We start from the raw sequence: 13,240 nt of genomic DNA, 5'->3' as shown, positions 1-13,240 counted from the left end.
GGCAAAAATGGTTTGTCTTATGTTTAATTTTTTTTTTTCAGTGAAAACTGTTCATATATAGCAGTTAGTGCTATTCATTTCAAAATGCGAGGACACATATGCTATAGTGTAAAAATAGGTTTTTATCTGACACATTGTATAAATTTGAATGGTTTGAGCTTTGACATTATTACAGATTCTCACCCTCTCTGTCTCCCCTACCTTTTTTCTTGAGCCATTTCCATTAGGAGATTTACTTTCTATCATTTTTTTCATGATAGTGGGAGAAAATCAACAAAGATATTCAGATAACAAATTCTTACAGCTACTTCCTATTTAAAGATGTTTACATTGCATTAAAGCTCATTTACAATTTGGTATTTATTCCTTTGTTTTTGTCAATAAAAAGTCACTATAATTCACTCCATGATGATTAATTTCATGTGATAAGTTATGCTTCATATGCATTTAAATCTATGTTATTAAAGATGAATATAACAGATACAATGTATTGGAGAAGAAAATTAAAATCACCAGGAGATTTTCTTGTAAAGCTCTTCTTACTGCTGCTACAATTCTTCCTAAAGTTTATTATTTGGAAGATTTTTAAATAGATTTAGTCTATTTAAAAAATACTCTCAATTTTCAAAATAATAGAAAAGAATCAAAGATGTATCAAAAATAATTATTTCCCATATTCCAAAATTTGACCTTATTCTCTTTACAACACCATTACCAAAGATATCTTTTTAAGAATCAAATAATTCAGAGAAAAGAACACAATGATAGCTTTAACATATTAAAATCTCCAGAATTTTTTAACAAGATACTTCTTTGATAAGAGGAAAATTCTGCTTAAAAATAATTTTGATAGAAGTCGTGTATATAAAATATTTATAGTACTCACTGAGCATAATCAAATGGGAAAAATCCTTCTATTCAGTGAGATTATGTTAAGTGATATAAATATATTTATAATGAAACAGCTGTTGCAAGTTCACTAAATGAATAATGCATAAAGTGAACTATGAACCTATTCATCTAGAAGCAAACACAACCTTCCTATTGGACTGGTTAAGTCAAAGCAGGTTGTAGTCTTGTGGGCAAGAAACCAAGAAGGAAATTGAAAGATGGAGATAAATTCTTTTTAATTTTTTAAATTAAGATGATTATGAAGAACTAAACTTACCTGCATTGATAATAATTTTTGTTAAGGGTTCCATAGAATGGATGATTTTGGTAAGATAATTTGGTATAAAAAATGGTTTCCCACTGCGGGAACTTTGTGCTTTCCAAACAAGAGCTCTCTTTTCTCGACAAGACAAGAAAGGAGTAATGCAGAGAGCAGCCACTTACCCCTAGGAAAACAGCAACAATGACTTGAATCAGATTCACAGACTTTGACTCAAAATAAAAATGCATGTGTTTGAGCTAGAGGCTACTCTTTTTTACATTAAAAAAAGACTTCACAGAAAAACTATTAGCTCTAGGGAAAGCATGGTAAATGAATTTCACAAATGGTTTCCAACATAATTATAAGAAGCATTTCCTAATATATTCACCATTAAACCCTACGTGAATCTTAGTTGTTATACACTCTGATATGATTTTACCCTTAAAAATTTTTTTTAATGCCACCTCTCCTGATGGTGGACATAAGTAATGAAATGAACAAAGAGGAGAGAACTGAGAGAGGAGACCAAAACAAAACAAAACAAAACAAAACAAATCCCTGTTTTCTCTTGGTTTCAGTCCCAGTGGATGGAGCTAGTTCCACACTGTTTTGTTCAAAATACCTGTGAAAGTCATACCATTCCTGGTGTTCCAGACACTTCCTGAGATGGGGAAGATCTGTGGATTACTTTGACACAATTTAGTGTAGTTATTTGGGGGAGTATAAGTTCCAGGGTGATCTAAACACTCTGAGAGTTTTGTTTTTGTTTTTGAGCTGTGAGTAACCAATATTCCTTGATACTCAATCTCTTGAGCATATTGAATGAACAAATATATAGGTGAATATGCCCACCTGTGGTGTATAATAGCAGCAATGCCCATCAGAGATGATGATTCTTATATACTGTGAAACTTTCCTAGGTCATCTCGGGGAGAGTTCATAGGGAGGTCACAAAGATTCTCTCCTTCACTGCCTTTAATGTGGAAGCCCTCAGTGAGAGCTTCATGCATGACTTCTTTCACTTCCTTTGCACTGTGAGATTCTAGTGGTCTGTTTCCTACAGAGTGTGCTGAAACTATGTGCTGGTCTTAGTTTATGTGCCATTTTGGCCATTGTTGAGAATTCTCAGGTATCTCTTCATGTGATCTTGTAACTTTCTCTAGGGACCTTCTTCCTTCTTGCCTGGGGGTTTCATTAATATTTCTGGTAGGTTGGTCCATAGTTATTATTAGATAATGTGCTACATTGACTCTCTGGGGACCCAATTGTCTCCTTAAGTTTGTATTTCTCAAACAGGGTATGTGATTGTATGCCATGGGATACACAGAGCTCCTAATTAAATATCTTCCTGAAGGGAAGGTTTTACTCAGAGAAGATAATTCTTTATTACACAAAATACGTATGTACTGTGGAACAGAAAGTATAATTTGTGATCATTTTTTAGATAAAACTTTGAGTTTCAAAGAAATATTGTCCCCAAATGCCCCCTGTTTTCTGACCGCTGTTGCCAAACATTCTTTGTTTGGATTGAGGAGTGAAAGGTTTGAGAAACACTGTGTGAGAGTATTTAATCAACTAGTACCAGCAGGCCTATCTTCCTGGCACACCTAATTTTATTTCCCGAATGGCCATAACTAAAAGGGGGTACTTTCATTTTAAGTACATTGGCCTTTCAGCTAATGTTTCAGCATGGGGTTTGGGCACAAAGATGGAATTTGTTCTTGGTATAATTTTCATTTGATGCTTTCCTGACTCAGATGTTGCACTATAGCCTTCTGAGAGGCGTAAAAATATGCTTAGGACATTGTTATTCCATATTACAAGTGGAGTTGTCACAACTGATTTGGGGAGTAAGCACTAAGAGTAAAGATGCCCACTTGGGAGAACATGTAGAATGATCATTGTGAAGTGCAGGGCTTAGACAGTGGATCAATAGGAAAGAAGAATGGATTGAGGAGTCTTGTGAATGAGAGCTTTGGCAGGAAGGAGAGTTTGTACTTTATCTCTAAGTGAAAGAAGTATGAAACATATTCTGTTTTTGGTGTGAAAGACAGCTTTAAACAATGGAAAATGTCTGTTACTGGGTGGGCTTTTTGTTGTTGTTGTTGTTGTTGTTGTTGTTGTTGTTGTTGTTGTTAGTGGTGGCCCCTTGGTCCATTGTCTTTAAGAGTATTTTCTGAATTTAGAAGATTGCACCCTCTATTGAAAGGCTCCAGGTACACATATATGTGATTCTTTCCACCAGCTAAGATTAAACCAATGAGGATACATCACAGGGAAAGAAGATATATAATAACAATATAATTATCAAGTGAGATAATTTAAAATGTTTTATTGAACATTTTTCATTGATGAGCTGAACTTGAACTGCTAAGTAACCGTGAAAAATAAGTATCTCCCTCTACTTAAGTGTGAGCTGGAACACGACTTACTGAAGCCATTCTCTATTGTTTTTATAAATAATTAAGGTTAGAAGTGATAAATTCTGCTTCTCTCTCAAACATGTCTCAGTTTGGGTTACTTCTTAGTCCTAGGAGTTTCTTTAGGGCATCTTTCATGTCTTTATTTCGAAGACTGTAGATAAGGGGGTTTAAGAGTGGAGTCACTGCTGAGTATACCAAAGTGACGATCTTCTGCATTCCTGCTGGATTTCCTGACGTTGGGCTCACATACATCACCATAAGGGTTCCATAGAATAGAGATACCACCATTAGGTGTGACCCACATGTGGAGAAAGCTTTAGTTTGACCAGCACCAGAAGGAATACGAAGCACAGCTCTGAGTACCAGAGTGTAAGATCCCAAGATGGAAAGGAAGGGCCCAAAGATAATCACTGAGTTGAAGGTATAGCAGATAAGCTCAGTGGAAGGAGCAGGGATGCAGGCCAGTGCGAACAATGGGCCTGGGTCACACACGAAGTGGTCAATGATGTTAGGTCCACAGAAGGGAAGTTGGGAGATGAGGACAATGGGGATTGGATAGCAGAGAAATCCACTCACCCAGCAAACGCAGACCAGGATCACACAGAGCTTCCCAGTCATGATGGAAGGGTAATGTAGTGGGCGACAGATGGCGAGGTACCGATCATAAGCCATAACTGATAAGAAGAAACACTCTGTTGTACCCAGTGAGAAAAAGAAGTAAAATTGGAGGAAGCATCCAGTGAAGGAGATGGTCTTGGTCTCAGAGAGGATGGTGACCAGCATGTTTGGGACAGTGGAGGAGATGTACCAGATCTCTAGGAAAGCAAAGTTTCCCAAGAGGATGTACATGGGTGTGTGAAGCCGCTTGTCCCATTTCACTACATAGACAATAACCCCATTCCCCAGCAGAGTGAGGAGATAGACCACAAGGATTAATGAGAAGAAAAAGTTCTGCATCTCCCTTTGACCAGGAAAACCCAGGAGGACAAACTCAGTCACAAAATGCATTGTTGCGTTCCCAGATTCCAAAGCTGTTAGAGAAACAGAAGTAACCAAGGAGTGAATAACAATGAACATTAGTGGGTTTTGCTAACAATTCACTTGTAAATGTACAAAGTATTTTTACATAAATTATCTCATTTGACTTTCCAAATGACCCTTTGAGCTGTAGGGAGGTGTGCTTCATCCTTCTCTTTTATAGATAAGGAAACTGAAGTTCAGAGAAATTTAAGGGGTTTACTTAAATGTGCAAAGCCAGTAACTCCTAGATACTCTGGCCATTTGAAGATTGGTTTGGAACGAACCTCACTTCTTTTCAAATATTCCTATAACTCTGAGTCTCAGTAATATTTTATCTTTCACATTAAAATCATTACCTCTTAGATATTCTACATGTAAGTATAGATTTTGGATACATTCCTTTACTTTGAAACAAAATTGAATATAAATCTGAAGCAATAAATTTTCTTCTTAGAGTTTCATACACAGAAGTCCAATAAAAAGCATATAAGTGGAACTGTGTGGTGAGAGTGTTGAGACCCTTTGCTTTTGCTGCTCTGAGGGAGGTGATCTAGAAACCTCAGGATTCTGTAAAATGGTGTGAAAATCATCTGAGTAGCCCTCTCTAGGCCACATTCTGCTAGGGGGCATCTGGATTTGTAGAACAATTTAGCTCATTTCCTGTTGAGGATCTCTGGCTCTCTCAAAGTACTTTGTCTTGAACAAAATATGTCTCCTTTATTACTTCTGTGCATTGATCCTGGGACTCTGCCAAAGCTATACAAAGTAAGTCTCATTCCTCTTCCATTATGGTGATGGTTGGAGGCTCATATAACAAATGGAAGCTGTTATGTCCCCTATACATTACTTTCTTTTGGATGCCAACATTTATCCTGGCTTGTTTTCCCCTAAGCTGCACTATTCTACATCATGGCTAGGCTCTTGAGATAACTTACAGCTGGGTATGCCAAATTTTTCTAGTATATAACACCATGTTTCTTCATTTTTTGCTATGAATTAAACCCTAAGCACCATAACTTTCCATTCATCATCTTGCTTTTACCTAAATTAAATAATGAATAGAAATAGAAAGGTTACCTTAGGATATGTCAAGACCAGAAAAATCTTCCTCATATTGGATGAATTAGGAGTTGAGATATGACTATAAACTTGGATATTGGTAGCAACCTTTCTAGAACTATTTGTCCAGGCTTATGTCTATGTCCTAAAGTTTTCTTGTTAAAGTTCAATATATTTGGCTGGGTAAACCACCACCAGTATTTTAAATTTAGTAATATATTGACAACCAACATAGGATAATTGATCAATTTATTTATTTGTTTATTTAAGTTTATTTATTTTGAGGGGGAGAGAGAGAGAGAGGGAGAGAGAGAGAGAGGGGGGGAGAGAGAGAGAGAGAGGGAGAGAATCCCAAGCACTATCAGTGCAGAGCCTGATGCAGGGTTCAGACTCAAAAACCATGAGATCATGACCTGAGCTGAAATCAAGATTTGGACGCTTACCTGACAGAGCCACCCAGGCACCCCAACCACATTATTTATTAATGTCACTATTAAGATACTCACAAAATTGCATCCTTATGCCATTTATATAATCTTCAGAGAGCATGAAGCTGGCTTCTCAGTATTTGATCAAACCTGGAGCAAACTCAGAAGGTAAATGTTTTACTGTCAAGGTAACTTTGGATATTTGTATTGATTAACAATGTTTTAGAATGATGAAAAGGACTGCATAATAAATATTATTTTTATGGAAATTAAAATTTTGCCAAGCAAGCTAGTTCAGTGGACTATAATTGTGACCATAGGTATAAACATTTCCAGGAGATTTATAATTTCACATATATTTTCCATAACTATACCTATGTTTTCCAGACCGCATGCTGTCATTTTTGATCAGAAAATAGTTACTGGGCTTATAAAAAACAAAGTTGAATGTCAAATTTAAATTGTAGCATATTACCCATTTACTTATTCATTTGGGCATTTAACAAACATTTATTCACTATTGGTTATATTCCTAGCAGCGTACTAAGTTCTGGGGTACAATAGTAAACATGACGAATAAAATTCCTCCCCTTTTGGAACTTATGACTTATAAAAGCAATCAAGACTGCCACCTACCTCTGTAGTGTCTTGAACTGTGTGTTTCATAGCACATATCTAATTATATGCCGTGGGCCTGAAAAAAATATTTATTCCAGTTCATAATAACTTAGATAAATCTACGTAGTGAGGGTAGTAGCATGATTGCTGACTCTATTTGACATAAATGAGATACTTTTTGCTTCACGAGAAAATAGAGATATAAGACATGAATTGACTTACTCTATTCATAGGCCAGGTAGTTCTTGGCACCAAGAAAAGAAATATAATTCCAGTTCATGATTTTGAGTTGGAACCCAAACTCATAAGTCTTAACTCCTTCCTGGTCATCTGACTTCAGGATGTCCAGGACCTTTTAAAATTTGTGCTACATTGAAACTTTAGTTATCTGTGGAATACAGGATCAGAAAAAGAGGGATAAATGAATTTCACAAATAATTTGAAACTCACTGCATCCATCCATTTCTGCTTCCTTTACCTTCACAACGCATCTGTTAGTAGCTCATAGGGTGAATTTAAATCCACTTCCTTCAGCTTTCTGTTCACTCAAGTGATGCAACAAATGAACAGAGAGAAGAGGAACAACAAAGAACATGGACTATCCATTCTATATGAAGTGATAAGGAAACCAGCTCCTCCTCCATAACACCAGCTACTTGCTTGAAATTTAAGTCGCTTGCCCAGAGAAGAGCAGTTTAAAAATTATAAGTGCAGGGGTTCTTTTTCCTTTAAATATTTATATTTTTAAGATTAATCCATAAATTTGGTAATTTGATAAATTTGGTAAATCTGAAGGACAAGAGAGTCTGCCTATTACTTTCTCAGTTTCCACTTTCCACTTGTCCCTTGCCAACAACTCTGAAAAATAACATCCTATTTTAGTTGCCCTTGCCAAAGGATATTTGTCAACCAAGATTTACTGACCAATATTAGAAACAAAGTGGTAGAAGACTCAGGCTACATTGTAACTGAAGAAGATTTAATTCCTCCCCACCCCCCCAATATCCAAGACATCTGAGCCCCATTTTTCCTAAGTGAGTTGCATAGTGGAACTCTGTGATACCAGTGAATCCTTCACGTGAATCTATTACCCCATGTGTTGGGAGAAGAGAACTGCAGGGCCTAACACGTTCTTACAAAGAACAAAGGAACAAAGAATGAATGCATTTGTAGACGAATCAGCACGTTCTTAGTATCTGACAACCGTGGGTATCTAGGAGCAGTGAAGCATTGATGTAGGCAGACTTTCCTTACATACCTGATGGCGTTTCTGACTCCAAGAGGAAGACGCAAGGGGAAACTCCAGCCACAAGAGTGTCCTCATTTAACAATCTAAAACATTCATGGGTGGAGAGCAGCATTTGTGGCCCCAGAGACTTCCTTCCTTTAGTATTCTGAACCAAATGAACTGTATTTTTCATGCCAGTAATTACTAAGAATTTACATGTCCCTCCTGAACAGAAGTCATAGTTCCCCAGAACGTTCATTGGGAGGCATCTAGTTCTCTGTTTATGTATCTCTGGTCCTATATTTGTTTATATTTCCCCCAGTGGTTTGAAATAGACACAGAGGTCAGAATAAATAGCCAAGAGAGGGAGGGAAAATTGTCCTCTTGGTGGAGATTCCTTCCTCTAAGGAACTGATCTACCTGGGGGATGAAGTGGAGGAGAGCAGCGAGTGGCACAGGTTAATAGGGGAGAAAAGAGTGTGTGTGTTGGTGGGGAGAGAGATTTTTCCCAAATATACTTGCTTTATTCTTGGTGCCAAACTTCTAAGCACTTAAATTAAAAAAAAATTATTTATTTATACTGATATTTGTATAGATATAAGATATTTGTAGATCTATATTTGTATAGATATAGATATAACAAATACAGATATAAGTATTTGTCTAGACTCAATTTGGGGGTGGATCAGTGTAGGCAGCAAGTGCAAGTATGCCATGCATTGGAGAGGTGAATATGGAATCACCCAGCTTCCTAATTTCTGGCACAGGAACTCTGCGCTCTCACCGACCTGCAATCAAGCACCCCTCCTTTGTCTTAGGCTTCTGCCCCCTTCCTGCTTCTACACTGTCCCTGTCCAAGACATCAGCCTGACAGGCAGCACCTCCCTCCTAAATTTTAACTCAGATGGGGCTGTGTTTCCAAACCCCTCACTTCTAAGAACCCTGTGGCTTGGACCCGCTCCAACCCTCTGGGGGAGGGTCTTGCTGAGCAAGGGCTGGGTACTGACTTGCCCCAGAGAACGTCCATTAGATTGCACTGTGGCAGAGGTTCAGAGATTGTGACCAGGTGCTGGCTTGTGCCAGAAGAGGTTCAGAGATTATGGCGAATCACAACACACAGCTGGCGCCAGGTTTCGCCGCACTCTGGCATCTTTGTTCCAATACTAGCAAATGTGGCTGTTCTCTGGAGTCCCCTGGGGGGTGGAGCCACTGTTTGTTCTCCAAACAGGGAACCACTTCTCCCCATGTGGCCCACGGACCCCTTGGACCTATCTGCCTGCTTCTGGGAATTCTCCCTTCATCCCCACCAGAGCAATGCCAGGTATTGAGCTCTAGAATTTCTGACTCTGTGATCCCCTGTTTATAGAGTCCTAATGGTATTGAAACCCTCTCTTTTCTACCTGTCAGTGGTTTGGGGAACAGATTGTTTTGTTCAGTCCCTTGTGTTTCCACTCTTTCTCTTTCTCTCCAGCTACTTTCAGGGGGAGTGCTTTTCCTCTACTCACTTGATGTGTCACACCCCCCCCCCCCTTCCTCTATCCTGTCTCTGCAAAAACAGCTGCCTACCCTGTGGGGCTTCTCTCTCCCCCAGTTCACCTCTTCACACCGCCCACCTGCCAGCTCCCTTATTTTCCAAGGAGTCCCCCAACATGCTCCTAAATCAGTATGGACATATTTGTCTCCCATTTTCCCCCTCTCCCTGACCCTCATTGTGTAAACTGCCATTTTCTACGTTGTCTTTCTGTGCAGGCTGCTGTCTCATTAAGCGTGGCACATCACCTAGTGCTGAGTCAGCTGAGTTTTAAAGCTCCAGGCTTCAAGTTCCACTGGTTTTACAAACTCACAGAATTCAGCCCTTCTGGTTTTCAAAGCTAAACATTACTGGGATTAATCTTCTCTGTGTGAGCTCCCTGAGATGAGGGCCTATTTCTCTGCCCTCTCCATTTGTGCAGCTACCTCCCTCCTACAGGGATCCTTCCTCTGCCTTTCTAACATTCATAATCTTTCAGGTGCAGCTCCTCTATATTTAGTTGTGGAGTTTGTTCTGCCGGTCTTTGGATTGCTCTCTGGTTTATCGACTTGGATATTTATGATATTTACTTGTAAGTGTGGGATGAGATGAGGTCAGGGCCTTCTTATTCTGCCATCTCCCCAAGCTCTCCCCTACATTATCTCTTAAGATTGTCACAAAAACATCATTCCAGAGTTAGAATGTCCTTTTTTAGAATCTAGGAGAACTTTCCATTCATTTCGAGCAAATGAGCTCCCTGGCTTTTCCCCATCCCCAACTATGTATCCTTAAGGACAGATTACAGATACAAATTCCTTTGAAAAGAACAAACTTTTTTTTTAATGTAACTGGAAATAAGAGCTTTAAAATGGCCATGCCTCTCTCTAGTCTATTGTCAACAACATTTTCATAATATAAATGGGGTAATGTTGCTCCTCTGTTCAAAAATCTCCAAAGGCTTCCCATCTCACATGGAATTAAAAGTTCTTACTATGGTGTACAAGGTCCTGCACAATTTGGCCCTCTGATCATTCTCTTTGACTTTATCTCCAAAAATTTCCCCCTTAATTTCTCTACTTCAGCCAAACCAACCTCCTTGCTGTTACTTGAACATAATTCTGCCTTGGGATCTTATAGAGAACTTGTTTCCCTCTGCCTGGAATGCTCTGGCCTCAGCTGTCTGTGTGGCTCATTTCTTCATCTACTCAAGATTTTGCTTAAATACTGCCTTCTTCATGTGGCCTTCTCTGATGATCATCCTAGTTAAAATTTCAGCTCCTTCTTCCACACTTCCTGTCCTCATTCCACTTTCTCCAAAGTGCTTATCATGCTTTGACATCCTATATATTTTACTTATTTTTTAAATTGTCTGTCCCCACTAGAAAGTAAACTATGTGGATACGGGTTTTGAACATTTTGGTCATGGTGTATCTCTGGTACTTAAAAGAGTGCCAAGAACACAATAAGTACTAACAAACTCTTTCTTGAAAGAATTATTACAATTTTATCTGATGTTAGGACACGTATTTCTTATATAAGCATGAAACTTTCAGTCTATCCCTAACCTGGAAGATTCTCAACCATGCAGACCCAAGGGATAAGGAAGGCATTGTTATTAAATCCCTTAAGTATGTATCCATTAGTCATTTAAATTAGATTCTTTATTCACTTTAAAAAATATTGGTCTGTCTTAATGTTTTGAATACAGCAATGATGTGCACCTGGGATAATTGCCCTTGTTCTACCTTCCACCACCATCTCCAAATAACCAAAGCTACACAGTATACAATAGCACAGTATGATGCCCTCATACCACTATCTACTGGAGTTATCCATGTTGGAAATATTGTTACATTTGCAATGTAAATGAATCAGTTATGGTTTAACTCTACCAGGTTGGTTGAAGAATAAAGCATTCTCACTGAGAAACATGTTTTTTGAAGTGTGCATTGGAGAACTGGCAACAGTAAATCAAGTTCTTAATTAATTTTTTATGTCTGGACATTGGTTTGCTTGGTCTCATGTAGACTAGTTTACGTTCATTCTATCCTCAGGATTTTCTTCAGTGCAGCCTTCATGTCCTTGTTTCGTAAACTGTAAATCAGAGGGTTTAAGAAGGGAGTCACCACGGAGTAGAACAAAGTCAAAATCTTCTGAATTTCAACTGGGTTATCAGCTGTGGGACTCACATACATTGCCAAAAGGGCTCCAAAGAATAAGCATACCACTGTCAGATGTGATCCGCAGGTGGAAAAGGCCTTCCGCAGGCCAGCAGCTGAAGGCACTTTTAACACAGCTATCAGTAAAAGAGTATAGGAGCCAAGAATATACAGAAGTGTGAGGATGATGATGAGAGAGTTCAGGACATAGGAGATGATCTCCATGACTGGAGCTGTAGCACAGGACAGAGCCATCAGTGGGTCCATGTCACACATAAAGTGGTCAATGGTGTTGGGTCCACAGAAAGGCAATTGAGAGAGCTGTATAGTGGAGACAGAGTAACTAAGGAACCCCAATACCCAGCAAAGAGACATCAAGATATAGCAGAGTTGTTGGGTCATGGTGGTTGAGTAGTGCAGTGGGTGGCAGATAGCGAGGTACCGATCATATGCCATGATGCAGAGGAAATATGCCTCAGTTGTACCAAGGGAAGTAAAAAAATATAACTGGAGGAAACAGCCAACGAAAGAGATGGTTTTTGTTTCTGAGAGGAAATTGACTAGCATACTGGGCACAGTGGAGGTAATGTACAAGATTTCAAGGAAAGCAAAATTGCCTAGGAGAATATACATTGGGGTATGGAGCCGTTGGTCCAACCTCACAGCACAGACAATAATCCCATTTCCCATTATGGTAAATATATAGATCCCCAGGAACAGTGAGAAAAGGAAACTTTGCAACTCCTGACAACCAGGGAAGCCTAGGAGGACAAACTTAGTCACAGTGCTTGTCTCTGAACTGTTCATAAATTCCAGGGCTGCAGAGGAGACAGAAAACACGATTATACAAGATATTTTGTTTCCTGGAAAACTGGTAGGAAACCTATGCAAGGTGTGTGTGTTGGCTATTTGGCAATTAGTTTGGAATAACTCATCCACTAACTCGTCAGCTCTTATTTAAAAGTAACCAATCAATAATTCTGACTATCCCAAATTTCAATAAACTTAGGTTCATAACAATGGAATGATTTACATTATTTAAATTTTCATTATCAGTGGGGTTAGGTTTGAAAGGAAAATACTATCTTACCTTTGAGATTTTGGAAACTCGGAGTATTACCCACTGTTAAATGCAGTTAAGTGTTTGTATTTTTTCCCCACCCATAGTTAAAAAAACTGATAGAACAGCTTTTAGTCTGTGCTAATTTTTTAGCCAAGAATTAGGACTGTGATAACTTTTTTTTTCTTTTTTGACATCTCTCACTAAGTAGAAAGTACTTGGTATCTCAGATATCCTAGGGCTGTGAATGTCCATTATGCTTTCTGAGCTTTTCACATCAGAATAATTTTCTCTTATAACATATTAATGAATTATAAATTTTAGCATAAAAACCAAGAGGAGGGGTCATAGTAATATTTTTTGAAGACTTCAGCTCAGGTCATGGTCTCCCTGTCCATGGGTTCGAGCCCTGCGACGAGCTATATGTTGCCATCTCAGAGCCTGGAGCCTGCTTCAGATTCTCTCTCGCTCTCTCTGCCCTGCCCCTCCCTCCACCCCACACTTTGTCTCTCTCTCTCTCTTGAAAAATAATTTTAAGAAAGCATAAAAAAAACCCCTCCCCTAATTAGTCAATTGAATCTT

The 13,240-nt window shown here is 38.7% G+C and overlaps 2 protein-coding genes across 2 annotated transcripts; both read right to left on the bottom strand.

Annotated features, from left to right (window-relative positions):
* Window positions 1-3,660: 3,660 nt before the first annotated feature.
* LOC102949519 (olfactory receptor 11H6) lies at window positions 3,661-4,653 on the bottom strand. The gene has a single exon (XM_015541670.2). It carries the CDS (start codon window positions 4,651-4,653, stop codon window positions 3,661-3,663), a length of 993 nt encoding a protein of 330 aa, XP_015397156.2.
* A 5,753-nt stretch (window positions 4,654-10,406) lies between these two features.
* Window positions 10,407-12,411, bottom strand: LOC107180492 (olfactory receptor 11H4-like). The gene is made up of 2 exons (XM_015541671.2): window positions 11,493-12,411; window positions 10,407-10,495 (listed from the first exon to the last, which is right to left on the bottom strand). The coding sequence occupies exons 1-2, from the start codon at window positions 12,403-12,405 to the stop codon at window positions 10,407-10,409; spliced, it is 1,002 nt and encodes a 333-aa protein (XP_015397157.1). The 5' UTR covers window positions 12,406-12,411.
* Window positions 12,412-13,240: the final 829 nt, after the last annotated feature.

The sequence above is a fragment of the Panthera tigris genome, chromosome B3 (genome assembly GCF_018350195.1).
Source record: "Panthera tigris isolate Pti1 chromosome B3, P.tigris_Pti1_mat1.1, whole genome shotgun sequence".
NCBI lineage: Eukaryota > Metazoa > Chordata > Mammalia > Carnivora > Felidae > Panthera > Panthera tigris.
This window is presented reverse-complemented; position numbering and strand designations above follow the sequence as displayed.

What these genes read in the sequence shown, in the direction of transcription:
- LOC107180492 (XM_015541671.2), bottom strand. Translation starts at nt 12,405, where the DNA reads ATGAACAGTTCAGAGACAAGCACTGTGACTAAGTTTGTCCTCCTAGGC. An exon ending in GGCTGCACTGAAGAAAATCC is followed by an intron (nt 10,496 to 11,492) that starts TGAGGATAGAAT and finishes TTAAGGGGGAAA; the next exon opens with TTTTTGGAGATAAAGTCAAA.
- LOC102949519 (XM_015541670.2), bottom strand. Translation starts at nt 4,653, where the DNA reads ATGTTCATTGTTATTCACTCCTTGGTTACTTCTGTTTCTCTAACAGCT.